The following is a 27,114-nucleotide window of genomic DNA, read 5'->3' on the forward strand; positions in this document are numbered from 1 at the left end:
CTCTGACCTATGAGGGAGAAATTTACAATTCTGAATTCTTTTCTTTGAAATATAACATTACAAAATTAATTTCTACCTCATGCAGTTTTCCCAAGAGAGACAAAGAGAGGTTTTAGCTAAAATAAGTGACAGCCTGGAGCAGCATACTAAAAAAATGTCATCAACAGCTGATTAGGTTCAATCTTGGTGTACACTTCTGGGAAATTGTGATAGAGAAGTAGGCTAATAACATCTAGTGTATACTGTTGTATTATACTTTTTCAGCTAGACCATTTTAATGTTTATTTCTAAATGGTTTTTTGGTTTTCTATTGTTTTCATACTCTGTGAAGAAATATGGTACTATACAATGGTCAGTGGCATTCTTTAAAAGACTTACAGAAATATATTTTATGCCACTTATTCTATTTAATTCAATTAGGCTTTAAATTATCTTAGTTATCCTTTACAGTAATTACTAAAATTTTTCATATTTCCTCAATATAAAAAAGGGTGAAAGTTACCTTTTTTAGTAATAATTACTATAATGGATTTCTACCCAATGTATTTTCTAGAATGTACCAAGGGCAAATGTGGTAGCATCTGTTGAAATATGGCTTGATATTATCTATTTGGACATGTCATAGGCAACATATCCTCAAGGGTTTAAAAACTATGTCCTTTTAAGTCTTTTTTATATATATATGTGTGTGTGTGTGTGTGTATGTACATATGTATATATATAATAGAAACCAGCAAATAATATAGTTTGTTTGTGTAAGATGAAGGCAAAAAACTCAGCCTCTGGCTTCTTGCACTTATTATTTACCTGTGGTCCTAAGGGCACCATTCCTCTTGGAGGAGTCATTCTCTGCATTGGCCCACCCATATTTGGATGACCTAAAAAGAGAAAAAAGTGTGACAATATTAGCAGTGTAATGAGCATGAGTGCTAAATCAGAAGCTGTCGCCTCCTTTCTGCCTGGTATTCCATCTTATTTACTGAGGGACTGAATTACTGACATCACCTCAGCATGGCTTCCATGGCCAGTCTTCCACCTCTCACCACAGGGCTGTCCCTGCCCCCATGCTCCATTAATGTCTTGAAAGTGAAATCTTCCTCTTCAGTGTTGAATAATACATTTGTCATAACATTTGCTCCCCTTTTTTTAGAACAGTGAACAGAGCCATACGTGTTTGTGGTACCTAAAGAGGTCAATGGAAGGACCCAATTTTTGGGTTTGTTAAACTATCAAGGAAGTCACTTGCTGCTTAGCATCATCTTTCCTCCTGCTTATCTTTTTGGTGGACAAAACTCTCTATCTGAAAGGCAGAGAAAATTATAAGTGATATAGTCACTTTGATTCTTACTTGCTAGAAGTTATATAAAGAGTTTAGAAGTTATGCATTGAAACACAGATTTTGGATATTATTCTGTTCCTTCTGTTATCACTGCGCTATCACAAATAATTAAGTTAGCAAAAAATATAATTACTTGGCCATGTTACCAAGTAAAAATGCAACTGATATAATTATGAAAGATCTATACAAATAATACCTTCCCTAATAAATACAGGGTTTCCTTTGAGATTCTGCACATCAATTTAACTTTAAAGTAGTCACCTTGTTGTCGAGTTGGGTCCATTCCACTGGGAAGTAATGGTTGACTTCCTGGGACACCTCCAAGTGCCTAGCATATTTAGTAAAAATAAAAAGCAGTAAGTATTTTAACTATTTATAAAATAAGAACTTTTAACAATTACAGAATACATTTCACAAGATTTTTTTCAAGCTGTATTTTTTTATATTGGATTATACTTGATTTACAATAATGTGCTAATTTTGGGTGTACAGTATAGTGATTCAGTTATATTGAATATATGCATGTATCTTCCTTTTCAAATTCTTTTCTATTATAGGTTATTACAGAGTATTGAGTAGAGTTCCCTGTGCTATATAGTAGGTCCTTGTTGATTATCTATCTTGTGTATACTAGTCTGTATGTATTAATCCCAACCTCCTAATTTATCTCTCCCCACACTTTTCCCTTTTGGTAATCATATATTTGAAGTCTGGGAGTCTGTTTCTCTTTGTAAATAAGTTCATTTGTATCACTGTTTTTAGGTTTCACATAAGTGATACAATATGATAATTGTCTTTCTCTTACTTCATTTAGTATGATAATCTCTAGGTCCATCCATGTGGCTGCAAATGGCATTCTTTTTATGGCTGAGTAATATTCCATTGTATATATGCACCACATCTTCTTTATCCATTCCTCTCTCAATGGACTTAGGGTGCTTCCACGTCTTAGCTACTCTTAAGTACTACTGCAGTGAACACCGGGGTGAACGATCTTTTCAAATTACTGTTTTCTCCAGTTACATGTCCTTGAGCGGGACTGCTATATCATATGGTAGCTCTATTTTAGACATTTAAGGAACATGCATACTGTCCTCCGTAGTGACTGTATGAATTTATATTCCCACTAACAGTGTAGGCGGGTTCCCTTCTCTCCACACCCATTCCAGCACTTTTTGTTTGTAGACTTTGATGATGGCCACACTGACAGATGTGAGGTGATATCTATTTTTGATTTGCATTTCTCTAATAATTGGTAATGTGGAGCATATTTTCATGTGCTTTGTGGCCATCTGTATGTTTTCTTTGGAGAAATGTCTATTTAGATCTAATTTTTATAGCTTCTTTATCTTAAGCTGCATAAGCTGTTTGTAGACATTTGGAAATTAATCCCTTGTTGGTTGCATCATTTGCAAATATTTTTCCCCATTCTGTAAGTTGTCTTTTTGTTTTGTCTATGGTTTCCTTTGCTGTGCAAAAACTTTTAGGTTTAACTAGATCCCATTTATTTTTGTTTTTATTGTCATTACTCTAGGGGATAGAGCCAAAGAGATATTGCTATGATTTATGTAAAAGAGTGATCTGACTTTGTTTTCCTCTAAGAGTTTTATATAGTATCTGGTTTTACATTTAGGTCTTTAATCCATTTTGAGTTTATTTGTGCATGGTGTTAGAGAATGCTCTAATTTCATTCTTTTATACGCAACTGTTCAATTTTCCCAGAACCTCTTATTGAAGACGCTCTTCTCCATCCATTCATCTATTTTTTGTTGTTTAGTTGCTAAGTTGTGTCTGACTCTTTGTTATCCAAAGGACTGCAACATTCCAGGCTTCCCTGTCCTCCACTGTCTCCCAGAGTTTGCTCAAATTCATGTCCATTGAGTTGATGATGCTATCCTAACCAATTCATCCTCTGCTGCCCCCTTCTCCTTTTGTCTTCAATCTTTCCAAGCATCAGGGTCTTCTCCAATGAGTCAGCTCTTTGCATCAAGTGGCCAAAGTATTGGAGCTTCAGCTTTAGCGTCAGTCCTTCCAATGAATATTTAGGGTTGATTTCCTTATTTAATATTGACTGGTTTTACCTCCTTGCAGTCCAAGGGACACTTAAGAGTCTTCTTCAGCATCACAATTTGAAAGCACCAATTCTTGATTGCTCAGCTAGTAAAGAATCCACCTGCAATGCAGGAGATCCCCAGTTTGATTCCTGGGTCAGGAAGATCTGCTGGAGAAAGGATAGGCTTCCCCACTCCAGTATTCCTGGGCTTCCCTGGTGGCTCAGTTGGTAAAGAATCCTCTTGCAGTGTGGGAGACCTGGGTTTGATCCGTGGGTTGGGAAGATCCCCTGGAGAAGAGAATGGGTCCCCACTCCAGTACTCTGGCCTGGAGAATTCCATGGACTGTATAGTCCATGGGGTCACAAAGAGTCGGACATGATTCAGCGACTTTCACTTCACTTTCTTTATGGTCCAACTCTCACATCCATACGTGACTACTGGAAAAACCATAGCTTTGACTATCTGGACATTTGTCGGCGAAGTGTTATGTCTCCTTTTTAATACGCTATCTAGGTTTGTCATAGCTTTCTTTCCAAGGAGCAAGTGTCTTTTAATTTCATGGTTGCAGTCACCATCAGCAGTGATTTTGGAGCCCAATGAAATAAAATCTGTTACTGCTTCCATTTTCCCCCCTTCTATTTGCCATGAAGTGATGAGACCAGATGGCATGATCTTAGTTTTCTGAATGTTGAGTTTTAAGCCAGCTTTTTCATTCTCCTCTTTCACCCTCACCAAGAGACTCTTTAGTTCCTCTTCACTTTCTACCATTAGAGAGTTACTATCTGCATATCTGAGGTTGTTGATATTTCTCCTGGCAGTCTTAATTCCAGCTTGTTAGTCATCCAGCCAGCATTTCATGTGATGTACTCTGTATACAAGTAAAATAAGCAGGGTGACAATATACAGGTTGGTCGTACTCTTTTTCCCAATTTGGAACCAGTCAGTTGTTCCATGTCTGGTCCTAACTGTTGCTTCTTGACCTGCACACAGGTTTCTCAGGAGACAGATAAGGTGGTCTGGTACTTCCATCTCTTTAAGAATTTTCCGTAGTTTGTTGTGATCCACAGAGTCAATGGCTTTAGCATAGTCAACTGAGCAGAAGTAGATGTTTTCCTGGAACTTCTTTGCTTCCTCCATGGTCCAAATATATTTCTGTTTATGGCACTCCTACACTGTTTTGAGTACTGTAGCTTAATAGTACAGTCTGAAGTCGAGGAGCCTGATTCCTTCCTTCAGCTCAATTTTCTTTTTCAAAATTGCTTTGGCTATTTAGGGTCTTTCATTTTTCCATATTTCCAGTCAAATTTTAAGCTTTTTTTCCCCTAGATCTACAAAAACTGCCATTGATAATTTGATAGGAACTACATTGAGTCTGAAGGTTTCCTTGGGCAGTATAGTCATTTTGACAGTATTGATTCTTTCAGTCTAAGAACATGGTGTATTTTTCCATCTGTTTGTGTCATCTTCCATTTCTTTCATTCACATCTTAAGTTTTCAGAATACAGGTGTTTTGCTTCCTTAGGTAGGCTTATTCTAGGTGTTTTATTCTTTTTGATGTGATGGTAAATGGCATTGCTTCCTAAACTTCTTTTTCTGATCTTTTGTTGTTAGTGTATAGAAATGCAACATTTCTGTGTATTAATTTTGTAGCCCACAACTTTACCAAATTCATTGAGCCCTAGTAGTTTTCTGGTAGCTTCACCAGAATTTTCTATGTACAGTATCACGTCATCTACGGTGGCAGTTTTACTTCTTCTTTTCCAAGTTGGATTCTTTTTATTTTCTTCTCTGACTGCAATGGCTAGGACTTCCAAACCTATGTTGAATAGAAGTAGTGAGAGTGGACATCCTTGTATTGTTCCTGATCTTAAGATGAAATGCTTTCAGTTTTTCACTGTTGAGTATGATGCTATGTGTGTGTCTTTCGTATATGGCTTTACCCTGTTTAGGTATGTCCCCTCTATGACGACTTTTGGAAGAGGTTTTTGTTTTTTTTTTTAATTATAAACTGCTAATAGATTTTGTCAGATGCTTTTTCTGCATCTACTGAGATTATCATATGACTTTTATTCAATCTGTTAATGTGGTTATCACACTGATTGATTTGCAGATATTGGAAAAATCCTTGTATCCCTGGGATAAATCCCACTGGGTGGTGTATGATCCTTTTAATGTATTGTTGGATTTGGTGTGCTAGCCTTTTGCTTAGGATTTTGTGTCTATGTTGATCAGTGACATTGGCTTGTCACTTTGTAGTATCTTTGTATCATTTTGGTACCATGTTTGAGGGTGGCTTCAAAGAATGAGTTTGGGAGTGTTCTGATCTCTGCAGTTTTTTGAAACAGTTTCAAAAGGATAGGTGTTAACTCTTCTCTAAATGTTTGATAGGATTCACCTGTGAAGCCATCTGGTCTGTGGTTCTTTGTTGGCTTGGGGTTCTTAAACCAAAGTTTCGATATCAGTGCATGTGATTGTTCTATTCATATTTTCTATTTCTTCCTAATTGAGTTTTGCAAGATTGTACCAAAGAATTTGTCCACTTCATCGAGGTTGTCCAGTTTATTGGCATAACGTTGTTTGTCTCTTATGATCCTTCATATTTCTGTGTTCACTCTAACTTTTTCATTTCTGCTTTTATTGATTTATGCCCTCTCCCTTTTTTTCTTGATGAGTTTGGCTAAAGCTTTATCAATTTTGTTTATCTTCTCACAGAAGCAGCTTTTAGTTTCACTGCTATTTTGTACTGTTCTTTGTCTCTATCTCATTCTTTTCTGCTCTGAGTTTATGGTTTCTTTTCTCTGCTACCTTTGGGTTTTGTTTGTCCTTTTTCTAGGTGCTTTAGGTATAAGGTTAGGTCATTTATTTGAAACTTTTCTTATTTTCTGTAGTAAGATTGTATTGCTATAATTTTCTCTCTTAGAACTGCTTTTGCTGTGTCCCATAGGTTTTGGGTTGTTGTATTTTCATTTTGTCTCTAGGGGATGTTTTAATTTCCTCTTTGATTTCTTTAGTGATCTACTGATTGTTTAGAAGCACACTGTTCAGCTTCCATGTGTTGCTTTTTTTTTTTTTTTTTTTTTTATAATTTTTGTTTGTAGATCTGTAATCTTATTGCATTGTGGTCAGGAAAGATGATTGATATAATTTTAGTTTTCTTAAACTTATCAAGGCTTGCTTTATGGTCCAGTATGTGATCTATCCTGGAGAATATTCTATGTGCATTTGAGAAGAATGTGTATTCTGCTGCTTTTGGATGGCATGCTCTATAAATACCAATTAAGTTCATCTTGTCTAATATGTTGTTTAAGACCTGTGTTTCCTTAATGATTTTCTGTTTGGATGATCTGTCTACTGATGTAAGTTGGATGTTAAAGTCCCCCACTTTTACTGTGTTACTGTCAGTTTCTCTTTTTATGACTGTATTTGCCTTATACATATTGAAGTGCTCCTATGTTGGGTGCATATATATTTACAATTGTTATTATCTTCTTGGATTGATCCCTTGATCATATGCAGTATCCTTCTTATAACAGTCTTTATTTTAAAGTCTATTTTGTCTGATATGAGCATTACTATTCCAGCTTTTTTTTTTTTTAATTTCCATTTGCATGAGAAATCTTTTTCTATCCCCTCACTTTCAGTCTTTATGTGTCCCTAGATCTAAAGTGGGTCCCTTGTAGACAGCATATATATGGGTCTCATTTTTGTAACCATTTAGCCAGTCTATGTCTTTTGGGTGGAGCATTTAATCTATTTACATTTGAAGTAATACTGATAATAGGTTCTTATGGTCATTTTGCTAATTGTCTTGGGATTGTTTTTATAGGTCTTTCTTTCCTTCTCCTTGTCTTCTGTTCTGTTCTCTGGTAGTTGCATGATTGTCTTCAGTGTTCAGATTCCTTTTTCTTTTTTGTGTATATATCTATTGTAGATTTTTGATTTGTGGTTACCATGAGGATTTGATACAGCAGTTTATGTATACACAAGACTGTTTTAAGTTGCTAGTCTCTTAATTTCAAATGCATTTCCAATATCCTGCATTTTAACTTTTTTCTTATGACTGCTGGGTTTGATGTCTTATTTGTGTGGATGATTTCCCACCTTTACTGTATGTCTGCTTTTACCAGTGAACTTTCCCATTTGTAATTTTCTTGTAGCTAGTTGTGGCCTTTTCTTTTCTACCCAGAGAAAGTTCTTTTAGCATTTGTTATAAAGCTAGTTTGGTAGTGCTCTTAACTTTTGCTTGTCTGTAAAGTTTTTGCTTTTTCCATCTAATCTAAGTGAGAGTCTTGCTGGGTAGAGCAGCCTTGGTTGATTTCTCCCTTTCATTACTCTAAATATATCATGCCATTTCCTTCTGGCCTGCAGAGTTTCTACTGAAAAATCAGCTGATAACCTTAATGGGAGTTCCCCAGTATGTTATAGGTTGCTTTTCCCTTGTTACTTTTAATGTTTTTTCTTTGTCTTTAATTTTTCTCAATTTGTGTTTCAGTGTGTTTCTCCTTAGGTTTACCCTGTATGGGATTCTCTACACATCCTGGACTTCAGTGACAGTTTCCCTTCTCATGTTAGGGAAGTTCTCAGGTACTCTATCTTCAAATATTTTCTCAGACCCTTTCTCTCTCTATTCTTCTCTGAGACCCCTAAAATATGTATGTGTTGGTGTATTTTTTTTTTGTTGTTGTCCCAGAGGTCTCTTAGACTGTCCTCATTTCCTTTCATTCTTTGTTCTGCAGCAGATATTTCCACCATTCTGTCTTCTAGCTCATGAGTATGTTCTTCAGCCTCATTTATACTGTTACTGATTCCTTCTAGTGTGTTTTTCATTTCATTTTTTCTACTGTTTATCTCTGTTCTTTAAATATTTTTAGTTCTTTGCTAAAAATTTCTTGTATCTTCTCGAGTTGTGCCCCATTCTTTTTCTGAGATTCTGGATCGCCTTTACCATCATTTCTCTGAATTCTCTTTTGGGTTGATAGCCAGCCTATCTTCACTTCCCTTAGTTGTTCTTCTGGGGTTTTACCTTGTTTGTTCCTCTGGAACATATCTCTTTGCCACCTCATTTGGTCTAACTTTCTGTGTTTGTGGTCCCACTGGCTGCAGGATTACAGTTCGTCTTGCTTTTGGGTGCCTGCCCTCTGGTGGATAGGGCTGGTCTAAAAGGCTTGTGCAGGCTTCCTGGAAGGATGGAGTGTTGCCTGCCCAGTGGTGGGTGGAACTGGGTCCTATTCCTCTGGCGGGCAGGGCTGTGTCAAGGGCGATGTTTGGAGGTCATTACAGGTGACTGTTGGCTCAGGATGACTTTAGGCAACCTGTCTGCTGATGGGTAGGATTGTGTTCCCATCTGTTCGCTGTTTGGCTTAAGGCATTCCAGCTCTGGAGCCTTCTGGCTGTTGGTTGGGGCCAGGTCTTGGCATAAAAATGGCAACCTCGAGCACAGTTCACACCTATGAGTACCTAGTACCTCCATCACAGGTGTCCTCATAAGACTTCTATTTTACATTTTGTGAATTTTATAAGGTTTGTACACACAGTATAATTTCTTAGTTTTTTTTTTTTTTTTTAATTTCTTAGTTTTAAAATGATTCCACTTTGCCCAATTTTGTGGCAAACAAAAGAGCTATTGTTGGGAACGAAATCTAGGCAAAAATTGTCCTATTTATCCCTAAGAAGTTTAATGCCCTTCCCCAAAATCGATTTATTAAGGATAAAAAAATAACTAATTTTTCTTCTTAAATAAATTATTTCTACAGATTATTTTACTCACTGGGGATTGTAATAGAAGCAGAACTAAAATGTCAAGGGGCCAATTGATATTATTTTGAATAGTCATATTTTCCCTAAGAAACTATTTAGAAAAATAATACTCCAATTAAGTTCAAACAATTTGCTGAGTAGAAAGAGAACTAGAACTGAAGGAAGGTGAAGATTAACAAATATGGTTTATTTTACACAGTGGTGTAATACTGGTTACATGTTGAATTGTAAGTTTCAAATAGTCATCTGAGCAGCACTTAGACCTGGATCAAGCTAGAAATGATTTAAGTATAATGACCCTAGGAAAAATGTATATATACATATATACACATAATCCTGACAACTGGCAAGAATTTCTATGAATGTTCACTAATTTAACTTAAAAACAAAAATAGTTTAATTTGTTTAAAATTTGTTAAATATTTCAAAGAAAATGTGCTATTAAAGAATTTCTATATCGAGATCAGAACTATTTCCTTAACTGTTATATTGGGATGCAGTAATTTTGTAATCCTTTGATTTTTGTTTGTTTGTTTACAAGCACACCCTATGTCTATTTACTGACTTTTGACTAAATGATCTATTTCCTGCTGACCTTTCCAGGCTAATTTCTTGCCACTGACACATTGACATTCTAACTTCGTTATTCCAAACCTCTTTCAGTTTTCTTTCTTTTTTTTTTTCAATTCATGTACTCAGTCAATGACATCTAAATACCGACCATTAAAAGCAAAACAAAACACAAACTAAAACTAAACTCTCTCTCCAGGACGTCACAGGCTCTTAAGTGCTTATTCTGACATATTTTACATCTTGGTTTAGGGATCATTTCCTAACAAAATTCTTCCACGTGATCCCAGTTTGGCATAAGTTCTCCTTTTATATGCTTTAAAGTACAAATATCTCAAGCTTACAGAAAAATTGCACAACTAGTACAAAGGATCCCCATATACCCTGACACTGATTTCCCAACAGTCAATATTTTATCACATCTGTCATTTGAAAGCAAGCTGCAGACCATAATGCTTCCTCACCTCTAAGTACTACAGTATTGTTCCCTCAGCAATGATATTCTCCTACATAACCACAGCACAACTTTTCAAGTCAGGAAATCCATTAAAAAAACACTACCATCCCAAACACACAGACTTTATTTAAATTTTGTCACTTGTCTCAACAATGTTTCTTTTTTACTTTTTGGGATAAAGATCTCATGGAACACATACTGCATTTAGTTGTCAATGCATTTAGTTATCTTCACAATGTATCACACTGGAGGGTACATGAGGTTGATGTGTTGATGTTAACCTTTAAGATCTCATTGTGTTGGTGTCTGCCAGGTGTCTATAAAATTAGATCATTATTTTTCCCCTATGCATTGGATTACTTTTAATACTAGAGCTATTCCAAGAATGTCAGTGTCCCATTCCTCATCAGTTTATCAGCCCATTAATCTTTACTGACAACTTCTAAGCACTATTACAGTTGCCAAATGGAAATATTTCATGTACATCATTCTTTCTATGATTGCTAGTTGGCATTTCACTGTAAAGAACAGCTTTCCCTTCTTATTGATTGATTCACTGATTGATACTTTTAGATCCCTATTCTAATCAATGGGCTATAATCTATTACTGTCATGATTCATTTTAATATTCAAATTATGCAAGATCTGACCAGTGGGAGGTTATTCAAGCTGGTTCTTCCATCCTTTTGACACATTTTAATCATATTTTGAACATTTCTTTACTGGTATAAGATGTTCCAGGTTCATTTCATACTTTTTCTGGTCTACCTCTGGAATCAGACCTTTTTCCAAAGGGCCCCGATTCCTTCTAGTGGAGGACAGCATTTAGACACCAAGATTTGTCTTCTCAAGGTATTCCTTGTTAGTTGAGTACCCTGCTTTTTGTCTCTCTCAGTAAATGCTGCACTTGAAAAATCTATGTGTGTAACTGCACACATATACATGTAAGTACATACATTTATGACTAATTCTGTATCTGTGTGTGTATGGTACATACACATACCACAAACTCACACTCTCCAATGCCAATCCAACATGTCTAATTCCAATCCAAAACTTGGAACTAAAAGGATTACATTTAGCCTTCTTCCTCCTTTCATATGTGCCAGTCAATATTTTCTCCAACAGTGAGATGCCTGACTTTCATTATCTTAATTATCTTTAATACCATTATCTACCACTTTTATATGACTCCTCCCTGCCTCCCTGAATATCTTAGCATGCAGGGGAAGTAAGGGCTTCTTATGTACTTTTACAGATCCTTATACCTCACTTTTATATCCTCATGGTTTGTCATCTGCTCTGTATCCCCAATAAACTGTTAAGTTCAGAGATTTGATGCTATCCGTGCCTGTTAATTCAGAGTAATAAATACTTAACAAAGGAATAAAAGAAATTTTTCATTGGATAATTTTAGGAATCATCAGTGACAAAGTCATAAGAATGGACTAGATTTCAAGAATTGAAAAGAAAAAAAGGTCAAAGATAATTTTCTTAAAATACCAATGAGATAAGAAAGGGAAAAACTGAATAGCTAAAAAATTAGCAAGTGGACTGGGACTATTTATTTCAGAGTGCATGAGGGGAGTTTCAAGAAGTGGTCAATACTATCAAAAGTTATAAAGAAGTAAATTAGGAGGGGTGAAAATGTGTGATTAAACAACATTATTTTCAATTGTGAGCTTGAACTCCTTCCTTCTTTTTAAGTCTTGAAATGATTCTAGTTTAATACTCTGATTCTAAATTTCATTGGTAATACCATATTTTATCACTGGAAATAATTTTCTTCAAAAGTTTATTTTTTTGTTTATTTTGAAATATTAGAACAATTGACAAGTCTTTCTGCTATTATCACTAATCCTATAGAAATCTTGATCAAGGTCAAGTTGTCTTGCAAAATGACTCTTTACCCACATTTAACTCTTTAGTCACCAGTGTTTGTCTTTTGGCTAGTCAAATCTTTACTTTTTAAAAACATTTTTATCAGTCCCAGGATAACCAGATGATGGTTTTATGCATCAAAAGGGTATGATCACTAGATTCTTTAAACCCATAATATCAGGAAAAATAAATTCATACGTTTTGTGGGTTAAGATTATATTCTCATATTTGTCAACATGTCAAATGTATTCCACTGAGACTTCACTAGTCACAAATTTTGGGACACATTCTTTGCTTTATAAAAGATCTTCACTTTGACAGAAAATAACACTAATGATGATGATGCTTAATAACAACAAACAGAGGAAGCTGTGGTACATATACACCATGGAATATTACTCAGCCATTAAAAAGAATTCATTTGAACCAGTCCTAATGAGATGGATGAAGCTGGAGCCCATTATACAGAGTGAAGTAAGCCAGAAAGATAAAGAACATTACAGCATACTGACACATGTATATGGAATTTAGAAAGGTGATAACGATAACCCTATATGCAGAACAGAAAAAGAGACACAGAAATACAGAACAGACTTTTGAACTTTGTGGGAGAATGTGAGGGTGGGATATTTCAAAAGAACAGCATGTATGCTATCTATGGTGAAACAGATCACCAGCCCAGGTGGGATGCACGAGACAAGTGCTCCGGCCTGGTGCACTGGGAAGACCCAGAGGAATCGGGTGGAGAGGGAGGTGGGAGGGGGGATCGGGATTGGGAATACATGTAAATCCATGGCTGATTCATATCAATGTATGACAAAACCCACTGGAAAAAAAAAATAATAACAACAAACAGATAGTCAACAATAATATACACTTGTGAGCCAGCATACCTGTTAACAGAGTTTCAGGAATGGTGAGAAATTCTAATTCTATAGTGTCAATAAATCAATAACTTATTCTTGGTGCCACTCACTAACAGTCTCTGTACTTCTGGCTGTCTTGGTTTCCTTAGGAGTGTTGAATGAACACTGAATTTTTCAGATTAAACATTTTATCTATGAGAAGGATAAAGACCTCCAGGTTATGGATGCTTCAACACCACCAACCTATTCTGACCAGTTGAACCAATTCTGGTGTAATTTCTGTTTCATGTGTTTCCCATAGGATTTATTCTTTGTAACCTTGCAGATTTTTGTAATTTTACTTTTCCTTTCATCATTTTAGACAATATTACCCCTTCCTGCATTTTTGGGCATAGTGATATTATACCATGTTCCAAATACTCAGTCCTATAAATATATAAACAGTATAAGCCATTATGTATTTAGTCCAGAATTATGAAAACCGCCTCAGAAATAATCAAGTGTGAATTCTGAAGAAGCTCTTTATTAAAGGCAAATCTTTTGCATATTCAAATAACTAGTCAACACCACTGAAGAAATTAATAGTTTACTTTTTATTTTCTTAGATACAATCTACCAATAAAAGAAAGTTTTCATCATTTTAAATAGACTAAATTTAAAAATTTAACACTTGTTTTAATAGACATCATTCCAATTAATCACCAAAAATAGCATTGCCAATTCTACTGTAATGACTACATAATGAAACTGAAGAACTGTTTTGTTGTTTGAAAATGTTGTGCTATTAGTTAACAGTGTAAATGTTGTTTTAGGAAAAATTTAACAGTTTGCTCAAAGTTCTTTAAAAACAATAGTAAAAATGTAAATTATTATAAATTTGAAAGATGTTTGGATTAATAAAGCTTAACTATACATGGGGAGGAGGACAAAAAGGGCCACTCAGAAGAGTACAATTGTTTTAAAATATACTTAGGTAAAGACTGTTCAAAATTATTGACAAAAAAAGAACCCATATTGTAACTCTATTACCATTAACTATTTAATTGCTTCTTTTAAAAATCCAAAGGCATTATATACTAGTTCTTCAAAAATATTTCAAACGACCTAGATTTAGAATTCCACATTTCTACTGCCAATCCACTCCTCTTTCCAAAAGTCTTTCATTTTGTCAGTTTCTTTGGATGTGGAACTTAACTTAGTATCTTATATGTAGCAGGCATTTCAACAGTGTCAAAATGGATGCAACTACAGTAATTCCAAGGTATTTTCATAATTCATATGGAATAATAGAGTCAGAAAAATTCTCACATACATAGGGAAATTCACATTTCCCTAATGTAGATTCTTGCTGTTTAGTGGCTAGGCCATGTCTGATTTTGCGACCCCATGAACTACAGCACGCCAGGCTTACACACCTCTTATATCTATGGATATACCTATGAATGGGATGTCTGAAACATCATGAAAACTGCAGTGAAAGATACAACTTTTTGTCCTTAAAAAGGAAATTTAAAAGACTCAGGCACCTATAAGCAGATCTGACTGTCAACATACACAGGTTCACCCACAGAGAAAATAAAACTCCCCATATGTTGCAACACTTGGCATCTGTGTACTTCTTTTTCCTATTTCCTGCCATGTTCCCCTGGCCCTGTAGAATGCAGATTCGGTCTGAAGGAGAAAACTCCTCCAGCTGCTAACGTGAGGACTTCAGCACTGTAGCAATGGGATGATCCAGCACTGTGGCCTGCTTAAAGGTCTCCCCTGGGGTTGAATGTGGGTGCTGGCACACCCAGTTGTGTGTTAGGACACTTCAAGGACACTAATTTCAGTAAGAGGAGAGGGGAAGGAAAGCTCCATTTTTATCAAATGTGCTATCAAAGAAAACACAATTTTCTTATTTCATTTTTTGGTCAGGAAGCAAGCAGAAATTTTTTACGAAAGAAAAAATTTATTGTGATAACAGGCTTTACTTCAGATCTGGGTAAATGATGATAAAAACAATTAAAAGTGACAAAACAATTATCTTAACATAAATATTCCAAACAGTTAAGCACTTAATTTACTCTTGTTTTAGACACACACACACACGCACGCTGTCTCTAGTCTAAACTTAAAACTATAACATACCTGCAAGTAAAAACTGTGTTTTATTCTCTTTAGCAAATAAATATTTGTTATTGATAAACTATTTGAGGACAAAAATCTATGAAATCTCAGAGCTCTTGTAGGTAAAAATAGATGGACAATCTACTGTTAACTACTGACCTAACCCTTCTAGAAGAAGCTAATTATATGCCAGATACGTGACTATAATTGAGCAAAATTGATATGTTACAGCCATGTTATTGTAACTATAATATAAAAATAAACTTAAGTATGTTCATAGAAAATTTCACTGCCATCCTTTACAGTGTAATCTGCATTTACCAAAATCATACATATTTTGAAGGTTTAGAATCAAAGTATATGGTAGACTCCAAGGGTCAGCAAACTTTTTCCTGTAAATATCTAGATAATAAATATTTTAGGGTTGCAGGTCACCTACAGTTTCCATCGTGACTCAAATCTCCTATTGCAGTGTTAAAAGAAGCCACAGACAATGCATGAATGAATGAATGTGGCAGCGTTCCAATACAATTTTATTTACAAAAAGTCAACCAAACTATGGGCCAACCATTGATGTAGATTATACATCATTAGAAGTACCATAAAATGAAATGAAGGATAATTTAGCATTTTTATAAGAAAGAAATATATGTGACATTGTCAAGATCTTTGTTGACTCTTTGGAAAAAACAAAACAAAAACACCAAAAGACCAAACTTCAGTAGCACACATAAAATCTTACCTGGTTAGGTATCCTCAATGGGGGCCTTGGACCTCCAGGGTATCGAGGTGACATAAAAGGCTATTGAAGTAAAACAAATAAATAAACAAAACAAAAAAAATGTAAGATACAGATCTGAAAATAAACTGCTTTGAAGAACTTTAGAATTACACAAAACATAAATTTACTTCTGTGGCTAATTTCAGTAGAATAAGTGCTTTGGAGAAAAATTACCATCGTATTTTTTTTAGTTGTAAAATATCTGGAAAAACTGCCAAACTTTTTAAAAATGTGAATTATGATTAAGATAAGGCTATATAATTGGCAAAAGGTAAGATTAAGAAATTTAGGCAACTGAATTTTAGTAACGACTTCAGGAAGAGGATTACTGGCTACATCATTATACAAGTTGGATTCTGAGTATATTCTTTGGACCAAATTACCCAATTTGGTTTTTGTTTTCCTCTAATAATTTTAAAGTTGCCAAATTTCTTCATCTTTTCTTTTGTTGTTCTGTTTAAAATGGTAAAGACATTTCTTTCCCGAGGTACATTTGTAGTTAGAAAACCTTCAGCCTTCTTTCATTAAGAGTTTGCTGTAATTCAAAATTGATTATAAATTTTAAAGTTGAAATTTCTTTGCATATTTTGAGCCTAGCAGACTATGAGGTATGTACATTTTTAACAAAACAGTTTTTAATCAAAGTATAGTTAATTTATAATGTGGCATTAGTTTCATATGTACAGTAAAGTGATTCAATGATACACATACATATATATATATGCAAACATACATATATACTTATTTAGATTCTTTTTCATTACAGGCTATCATAAGATATTGAATATAGTCCCTGTTCTATACAGCAAGTCATTGTTGCTTATTTTATGAATAGTAGTGTGTATATGTTATGAGGTGTGTACTTTTATTAACAGAAAAATGTTCTTATATTAAAATACAAGTTGATTATTTTGTTAGATGACTCAGAGGCTGCTAAGATGTGCTGACTCTGACAGTCCCAAAACTATCTGAAAAATATGTTTAAAGTATCATTTTGATGATTGTTCGATGTTGAGTGGAAGAATATTTTTGACACTTAGATTTGAGCACAAATTAAAAAAATTGTTCAAAATTCCATTTTTATAAATGTAACTGTTTGATTATACTATAATACATAATTACATGTAATGTAAGCAAATTATCAACTCTGAAGGGTTGAATATTAATTAAAATATTAAGAGTGAATTCACTGAAGACTTGTACAAGCCAATTCTATATAGTAGTTCACATAATTCTAAATTCCGTTTTTATAATTCTTTCTACAAGTATTTTTAGAAATTAGACCTGCAGTTCATGGCTACACATATTTTCTAGGGTTATTTAAAAAGCAGCATCTGAAAAATTATAACAAATTTATGTGGTATAGACTTTCTCTTTTGGAGACGTGGACACATCAATAAAAACTTTAGAATTCGGTACTAGTGTCAACTTCAGCTGATAAAACTTAAATGGATTTTCCAGTTTAAACATTTAAAAAATGTTTAGTTTTTACACATTGAATCAAAGTTGACTCTCCTTTACCAATTCTGAAGTGCTGCTCTAAATTGGATTAATTAGTTAACTATACTGTCAACCAGAAGTTCATCTCAGTGTTCACACTCCCTCTGCTACTTTCCTGATCACCTAATTTCATTTATGAAACTGTCCTGGACTTATTTAAACAATTTAATAATTAAGTGCGGTGTCACTGATTTTGGAATGGTTGGCTTTCTTTCACAAAGTGATGTTTTATGACATAGTCACTAAGCCAAAATACAATATCAATTTAGTGTTTGAGACATGGAGAAATAAAATAGGTTACTAATAATTCCTGTCTATAATAAAATCACTTCAAAGTGGAATACAAGGTAGAAATTGTTAAAACGCTACTAAATCCTGGTAGACATTGAAATGCACCTTATTTGGGTCAGAGACCTTGAGATTGTATGTTCCTCTGAATGTAAAATAACATTACGGTATTAATATAAATGGACCATTTAAAAAGAGAAAATTTTCTCTAATCAGTGGCATTGTGAGTAAGTGTGTTTTAACAGGACTGTTGCACGCTCCTATCTGAACATGAGGCCCCGTCGAGACCCTACTGAGACAGGCAATGCATGTGGCTGTGAACCTGAGGCCCCTCTGGAATAAGACTGGGAGAGAGAGTCTCTTTTAAATTTACTTCCCCTTGAATGCCCTCCGCCAAGAAGTTCACTTTTTGGCGGGGGGCTGGGGACGGTAAAAAACAAAATTGAAACCCTATACAATTAAAGCAAAAAATAACAAAAAGCTAGTTAATTTAGATAACAATCTACTACTTTCCCTTAAAATATAAATATAAAGAATGGGTAAAGGATTTTTCTTTGGGTAAAGCATTTTAATACTAAATCAGCACTGTAGCCCTTAATATTCAGATTGATTCTTAAGTTATCCAGTTAACCACCGAGGTCCTCAAACTGCTTGTTGATGTGCAGACACAACAGAACCTGAAGAGTTTAGTATTAGAAACAGAACATTCTACTATATTTGTATTTCACTATTCAGAAGTCAATTTGCTTTCAAATATAATTCAAGATAGTAAAACAAGTTTAAATTATTTCATGGTAAAATGCTAATATAAGAGATTACCTACTGATAGTATGTGTGTGTGCTAAGTTGCTTCTGTCGTATCTGACTCTTTGTGACCCCAGGGGCTGTAGGCCGCCAGGCTCCTCTGTCCATGGGATTCTCCAGGCAAGAATACTGGAGCAGGTAGCCATGCCCTCTGCCAAGGGATCTTCCTGACCCAGGGACTGAACGCGCATCTCTTCCATCTCCTGCGTTGGCAGGTGGGTTCTTTAACATTAGCACCACCTGGGAAGCCTCTACATCTATTGACAGACCTGTCAGTTCTCTCTGTTGATAACCTGGAAAGAAAAGATTCCTCAAAGGAGCCCTTAGCTATGAGAGTGTGCTAACTTTTTATATTTGGGGAATTCTTTTTCATAGTTGGGACATCAAAACATTTGCCTGAAGATGTCAGGAGGATGAATCAATATTTTAAATGGAAAAAGCCTTCCCCTGAAAAAATGGGCTAAACAGTTATAATACGTGCAGAAAAAACATTTGACTGAGAGTCAAACGGGCCAGGATTCTAGTTTTTGTATGTCCACTAATTAGCAGAGGGACCCTAAATTAAAAACCTTTCAGGGCTTTAGCTTTCTCAATCTAAAATGAGAGTTAGACTAGATGATCTCAAAAGTCTCTTGGGAAATAATAATTTAAAAAGCCCCATGATTCTGTGTTAATTATTTCCAGCATTACCCCTAAGTGTAAAGGTTAGTGTACTACAGATATAAATATTTGAAGCGTGGGGATGGGACTGGGGGGGATATCAGTGTATGTTCCTAAGGCACAAACTATCTGTATCAAGGAGCTAGAGAAGTTTATTCCTATGCTTTCCAGGAAAAAGAAAAACCTAGTTGAAGAAAAAAATATACTCCAACAATGATGCTCTTTGTTCAGATCAAAGGTCAATAGAATAAAAAAGCTATGCTTATTGATTAAAAGGTATGCTAGAGATTTGTTCATTCACCAAATGTTTACTATATACCCACAAAGCCACTGTTCTCAGTGGCTGGACATATCAGTGAACAAACCAGATAAAGATCATTGCCTTCTGCTTAGGATTTTCAAAGTTCACAGTCCTATAATTAACAGGAGAAACAATTTTCTGGAAAAAACTATTTTCTACAGTCCACTAATCAGGAAGAAATAGAATGTTCTCTTCACCAAATGGCAAATATCAATGAAAACCAAAAGAAAATAATATTTCAATCTGGTGCCTTCCCTCAGAAGTCATATTACATCATCCCTACTTGATAGAACATGTAGTGCTATGAATGACTGAAATTCAAGGCTATGCTTTTAAAAAGGCTTTCCAAATTAGGGTTTCCTAAGGTTCTTTATAATACATAAGATAAACTGAGTAGCACAGTTAGTACCCTGACATATGGAAAACATTTACAGGTATAAATTCTTATTTCTATATGTTTTAGCCATTTAGAATGAATGGGATAAGCCAAAGTGGAAGCAATAAAAATATATACAAAGCCAGAAAAATCAATAAATTATTTGATGACTAAATGAAAGGAGAAAAAAAAAACTAATAGAAATATAAACCAAGTGTCCAGCTCATTTCCTCCAAGTAGTCTTTTAGAGAAAAGATCACACCACTTAGAATCATAATTTATTTCAGAATGAATGTCATTCCATCTTAAAGGATTATTATTTTCCATTATATCAAGAATTATTCATGAAATATTAAACTTCTGCTTTCCTAAAAAGAGATTTTCCTTTATGCTTTTCCATTTCTGCTAGTAGAAAGTCATAGTCTCCCTCTTATTTGATCTTCATAAGCCATTAGTGCTTTATCTTAATTCTCTAAGATTTAGAAGGAACTGGCTCTTTCTCATCTTTCCTTCTCTGAAAATCCTGGAACCCACTCTGCCCTCATGGAATCATTTTACAAATAATTTACCCATCCTGAAATTATAGATGGTGAGAACCACTTTAAGCCCTAACTTCTTTTCATATATATATATGATATATATATATGATCAAACTGTACATCTTAAATGACACACTGCTCAAATGTTAACCTTACTAATATCTTCTAACATTTAAATAGTTTCTAGAAAGCATAAATAAGATTAATAATCAACAGCAGAATATTTCTTGAGATAACTCTGTTCTCTCCTTTTTCTGCCAAGTAAACTTCTACTAACCCTCCAGAGGCTGGTTTAAGTGTCACCCCCTCTTTAAGGAAGGTCCATAGGCTCCTTTCTCCATTTTCTGAGCATGTTTTCACACTGTTCTCACAGAGGACTGAGCACACTGCAGGGTAATATGTGCCTTGATACGAAGGGAACCCACTTCAGAGGAAAGAGCACAAAACCAGATCAGAGCTAGTACCTTAATGTCAAGGTAATCAATCTATGAAATCAAACCAGTACTTCTAAGAATCCTTAAAATCGATGTAGCAGCGTACAGAGCACCTTATTTTAAATATTTCAACATGGCTTTTGAAACTCTTAATCTTTAAGAGCAAATTGATACTAAAGAAAATTTAAAAATCACTGAAAAAAAGTTTCTTTAAAATACCATCTTTAAAATATTTCTTTAAAATACTTAAGCATTCTCTATATACTACATTTTATTTTAGGAGCACAATTTAGAACAAATCAATGATGAAGAGAATACTATTAAGTTCTTTAGTATAAACAAACCTAACATTTAGGATACTTTACAACTCTGAAAATTTATGTCAGAGGTATGTTCTACAATTTAAAATACTGAACTTTTTTGAGGATAAAGCTGCACAATTTGCTTCTATTTGTGAAAAAATAATATTTTTAAATGACAGAGATATACACAATTATAAAGTTTAAGAAAATATGAACTTAGGAAATAATCTAAAAAATAAATACACATTTAAAATGACTTCACAAAACTATGCAAGTGAAGTTTTATAAGTTCTCTAATTGTATGATTATAATAAAATCTGATTTAAAGAATTTTATTTCAATACACCTTTTTGACACATTTCACAGCAAAAATTTTTTAGACTTAACTAGGTCAACCTCCTCATTTTATGTAAAAGCAAACCAAAGGCCAAATTTCTTAACTGCCACTTTAGTTTTCTCAGCGCTATATAACATCCTACTACAGTAATGCCTTTGTATTGTAGAATAAAGGCAGGTACACATACTACATTCTTATGACCAACTGACCATAAATAAACTGCCTGACAAGGTACTTCCTCCTAGGCCCCTCAGCAACCTTGCAACCATGCATTTAATGTAGAATTCTTTATCTTTGCTCCCATTCAACTTTGAAAAGCTGAAAGAACAATGGTATTTCAAGTAATCAAGTTAATTTGCACATAAAGTAGTAATTAGCATGTGTTCTTGATTCAACAGATGAAATTCAACATCAGAAATATAAAATAAATCTAGTAAGCGCTATCTCTCCTTGAACATTTCTGGTAGAGTTTTGATAATATAGGGCTTCCTGGATAGCTCAGTTGGTAAAGCATCTGCCTGCAATTCAGGAGACCCCAGTTCGATTCCTGGGTCAGGAAGATTCCCCTGGAGAAGGGGTAGGCTACCCCCTCCAGTGTTCTGGCCTGGAGAATTCCATTGGTCACAAAGAGTTTGACATGACTGAGTGACTTTCACTTTCTTTGATAATATATGTTGTCTTCATTTATTTATTTTTAAGTCACATACAGGAAGAGAATAGAAGACGGGTTAGGAATGGTGGTACATGGATATGGTATTAGTAGAAGAATACTATCATTATAATGAAACTGTTCATTATAATGTGATAACTTATAATGAGGTTCAGGAAGAAGAGAAGGAAGCAATTAGCGCATTATCAGAGAGAATTTGCAGAATCATATTCAATAAACACTTGGTTGTTTCCATAGCTGGCTCACTGACTGAGTGAACAACATTGATGAAAGACTGTAAAAACCAGCGAAAGGTGTAATAAAGTTTGGTTCTCTTGTATAAAATCTCATCTGGCCAATTTATGTGTCTTATTAAAAATAAGTAGCATCAATTGATATTGCAAAGGGTAAGGAACAGTATTAGCACAGTATATTTGGTTGTCTAATGAGAAAATGCTTATATGTATAGAGGGGAAAATTCAGCTTGTTTATGTATAGACAAATCATATCTTTTAGAAGACCTAATAAAAGTAGGTAAGGAACAAAGTGCTGGAAACCCCAAGACCATATCTAGTTATAATGACAATATCCACATTAACAACATATAAGATAATTTATGATTAAGATGACTTCCCTGGTGGCTCAGACGGTAAAAGCGTCTGCCTATAATGCGGGAGACCGGGGTTCAATCCCTGGGTCTGGAAGATCCTCTGGAGAAGGAAATGGCAACCCACTCCTGTACCCTTGGCTGGAAAATCCCATGGACAGAGAAGCCTGGTAGTCTACAGTCCATGGGGTCGCAAAGAGCCGGACACGACTGAGCGACTTCTTATACTCTCTCCTCCTGCTTTTTAGGTTTCTCTGTTTCTGGGGCTTCAGGGTTGAAAATAGTGATTCTTATGCAGTTTTACAGAGTGCCAGTATTTAGTAACCACTTTTTGGTACAGAAGGATGTTAGGTTAATCTATGTATGATTTGGAGGAAAAAAAGGTATGATAACCTACTAATTTTTTTCTCTGAAGCAGAGGCCAGCTATGAGAAATGCCACCAATTTCATATAGTGGGGCATTTTGGTGGGGGTGTTTGTCTATTAGTGCTGCATGTACACGAGACTATTCTTTTTAGACTTAAACATATTTAAAGAGCTATAAGCCTCAGGTCTTATGCTTTAGCTTACATATTTTCTTTGCATCAAGAAGAGGCTGGGCACTGTGTAAAAGTATTAAACATTCTCCTTTCTTAACATCATATTGTCTTTAGCACATAACCATTTTTAGTGCAAAAATGTGTAATAAAAATGGTTTTGCTAAAAAGTAATTTGCTTTCAGATATATTTAGGCAAAAATGTAAGGTACAAAGTGATAGGAAAATATGGGTTATCTTCAGTAACTATATAAATTACATAAAGATCAAATATCTACCTCACTTGGTCCTGTGCAGATATGACTCGAGACAGACTAATCTTCTGATATTTTTTATGTACTGTTTTAGGCAGACGCACAGAAACAATATAAAATTCTATTACATAAAAATTATTCTAGAATCTCAACAGAAAAACTTCTCTTGAACATAATTTTTTAAATTGATAAATATGGAAGGTTACAATTATTTATAGTCCTATAAAGGTAATAAAAATATGTTCACTATGAGATTTTCATCCCAAGTATCAACATTGTCTTAAAAATTAAGCATTACCTTTTTTATTCATTCTGTGTCCATTTTTTTTAGTTCAATTCTCTTTATATGATTTTCCTATATAGATTTCTAATCTCTATTTTGCTATTTGAAATTTCACTGAGAAGTAAATATTTTTCCTTAGTTGTGATAAGAGTTGAAAGCATATGCTATCAATAATAAATAATACTGAGAATATTATTTTGAAAAACATCAGTCTTGTGACTTGTACATTTGTTTCTGCCATCGTACATATAGTAAAACTGTTCACATTTTTATTTTTATAATTCCATGAGATGCTTCATGAGTTTTCTGTAGAAAAGTAATGAAGCATAAATTATACATCAACTGAATTTCGTCAAAGTTACTTTACAATTCATATATCTTAATTTGTTCAGTTCCTTTTCTGTTTTTCATGAAAATCTCCATCAGACATTACTGACACCCCAGTGGATAAGACACTCTTGATTAACACATTTTAATTCCAACTAGTATTAAACTAATTTAGCTCACAAAATGACATGCTTGTGCTGGCATATTCTGCTAATAAGCATAAATATGTAGTTTATTTTCCATACATCTTAGATATTCTATCATCAACAACACTTAAAATAATGCATATAAAATAACTGTCAAGTAAGATGTTTTTTGGGCAAGGTTAATCCAATTCAGCACAGAGTTATAAGCAGGTTGATTCTTTGGATATGGATTTAGTCTAAGCATCCAAATTGCTCACTTCTATTATGGGCCTTTTCAAAAAAGATGAGACAGTTTCTCAAGCCTTCATTACCATATATCAGATACTGGTTTGTGGCAATGGACTCGACTGTGAATGACCAAGCTTCCTCCAAGCTGCCTTCTGGTCTAATCAACTAACAGAAGTTTGAATACAATCTATAAAAACATTAATAAACTGTTTTATATAAATTTATATTCATAAATACACAAAGATACTTTTTATTGGTGTCTGTGGGACAAGTAGCTGGCGTCCTATATAAGCTGAATTTGGCTCTGTGCTGCCTTCTACCACTGACTCAAGTCACAAGGACAGATCAACCCATATTATTAGTATAGTTTAAAAAAATCACTATGGGTATGCAAATAAATATGTAAGATTTATAATTTAGGGTAAGGTATCAGGCTGACTTAGAAAAGAAGCAAAAACAATAAGTTTTAAAAATTAATTTTTCATTGAAGGATGCAAAAGTATTTCCCTCTTCCCCAGCATTTTCCTTATTTTATATTCACGCTTCCATCTAAACTTGTTCCAGATGACAGTGTTAGAGACAGACACTTTAATTTACCTAAACATACCATTAGGTTAAAAAAAAAAAAAAAGAGCTACGTTGTTCTTATCCTTCTGATATCTTGATATGCTAGGGAAGTTTCTACTGATTAAGCAGCAGTCTTTTCAAAATCACAAGCAGTTGATAAAATTTGTTATAGAAACCTGCCTATGGGCTTGGTGTCTGGTACAAGTGGCAGATTATTACATACATATATATATATATATATATATTTACTTTCTTTAGAAATGAAATGTTATGCTTCATATTTGCTTGGTTACTTACCTGCAAACATGAAGTCTATTTAAAATTACTTATGTCCAAACTATATACAATACTCTTTTCTACTGAACAGATTTTTACAGAAATTATTAATGCTCAAAAATCTGTTTTGAAACTAGAGCTTACTAATTTGACTAACGCCAAACAGTATGAAAATAAGCAAGATGAGAGAATTCAAACTGAACAAAGTGAAGTGACTTCATCTTCAATTTAACAGATGCATTTTGAACCATGTGTCTTAAACAGATACAGAATAAATGTACAGAATGAAACAGAAGACAAATTTGAGTGGGGAAAATATTACTGATGTCAAAGTTATTTGTAATGTCAGATTATTTATAGAATATAGAAATGACAGGAAACTGGCAGTACAGTTGAAGGTATCTTTAGTAAGTAATTCTATTTTACTTTCTTGATAAGCATCCTACTGTGTACAAAGAATATCTGATTACTCTATTCCCTAGCACTGTGTCTTTAAACTCAAGATTATACCTGATAGTTAGGTATAATAGATGGTACTGGCAACAGCCAATACTCTCTGCTCACAGGTGCCAGCAGAGCTGTTTTCTTTGTCCCTCGGCAGGGATGGACAGTTTATCATAGCCAACACTCATTCACAGCAGCATTTCTTTGACCTCCCCCAATTCTCCCTCCAGTTACTGCTTCATCTCTCACTTTCCCTTTAGAGCAAAACTCTTTGAAAGAGTTTGACACACTCGTTGCCTCCAATTTCTCTCTTTGTGCTACATACTGACTCCACTTCTATGCAACTGTCACCCCCATCACTCCATTGAAACCAGCCTTATCATGGTCTCCAGTGACCACCTCATTAGGTCCAACCATCATGTGTGAGCCCTCAACTAATTTGAACCATCGGAAGCATTTGACACAGCTGATCATTCCTTATTTCCCTGAAACATTTTTCTTCTTGGCTTCTAGGCTCCCACAGCACCTGATTTTCTTCCTAACTCATGTGCACCTCCTTCCCATTTTTCTTCCTGGTTACTCCTCATCTTCTTGCCTTCTTCATATCAGAGTCTTGGGATGTTTCTTGTCTCTCTCTACTCATTACCCTGGTGATGTCATCCAGGCTCACAGCTTTCAATATTATCCATATGCTAATAACTCCCAAATGTCTCAAGCCCAAGCCTCAGGCATAAAACTCCAGATCTGATACCTTGGCTCTCTACTCGACATCTCTTGAATATCTAATAGTCACCTTAATCTTAACAAGTTCAAACTTAAGCTTCTGATATTCCTCTCATACTTACTCTTGCAGTTTTACTTACATGAGTAAATGCCAGCTCTGCTCTTCCAGCTGAACAGGTCAAGAACCTTGCAGTCACCCTTCATTTGTCTTTTCCTCTCGCAATACATATCCAGACCGTCACCAAGATCTGTTGGCTCTAACTCCAAAATATATCTAAAATCCAATCACTTCTCACCATGGTTACCACCTTTGAGCCATAATAACCTTTTGTTAAAATTTTGTAGTGATATCCAAAACGGCCTCTCTGTTTCCACCATTCCCTCCAGTAGACAAATCTCAGCATCACAGCCAAGAAGATGACCCTGCTAAAACCCTTCACTCAGCAAAACCCCAAATGACCTACAAAGTTCTACTTGATGTGGCTTTCTACTGCCGACGACTTTGTGTAACTAACTGCTCTTCCCCACTGACACTCCGCTATCGTTACTCAGGCATTCTAGTTGTCCCTGGATAAAGCCAGTCATATGCTGAACTCAGGGACTTTATACTTGCTGCTCCCTCAGTCTACAACACTTTCTTCAGACACCAGATTCTTGCTCCCTGACTTCTTTCAGGTCTTCACTCAAATAGCATCTTCTTGTTGAGACCTTCTGTGGCC

At 34.8% G+C, this 27,114-nt stretch overlaps 1 protein-coding gene across 4 annotated transcripts in view; it reads right to left on the reverse strand.

Moving 5' to 3' along the window:
* The window catches only part of SSBP2 (single stranded DNA binding protein 2), a 303,233-nt gene that overhangs the window by 57,642 nt on the left and 218,477 nt on the right, over positions 1-27,114 (reverse strand). For all 4 annotated transcript variants that reach the window (XR_009694225.1, XM_061151947.1, XM_061151945.1 and 1 more), the window contains 3 exons: positions 15,776-15,835; positions 1,601-1,667; positions 808-878 (listed from right to left, as the gene is read on the reverse strand). Coding sequence is in view for 3 of the 4 variants with exons in the window: in XM_061151947.1 (XP_061007930.1) it covers positions 808-878; positions 1,601-1,667; positions 15,776-15,835 (198 nt within the window). In the remaining variant the exon portion in view is untranslated. The remainder of the gene's footprint in view (positions 1-807; positions 879-1,600; positions 1,668-15,775; positions 15,836-27,114) is intronic.

Source organism: Dama dama, chromosome 9, assembly GCF_033118175.1.
Source record: "Dama dama isolate Ldn47 chromosome 9, ASM3311817v1, whole genome shotgun sequence".
In the NCBI taxonomy this organism is placed as follows: Eukaryota; Metazoa; Chordata; class Mammalia; order Artiodactyla; family Cervidae; genus Dama; species Dama dama.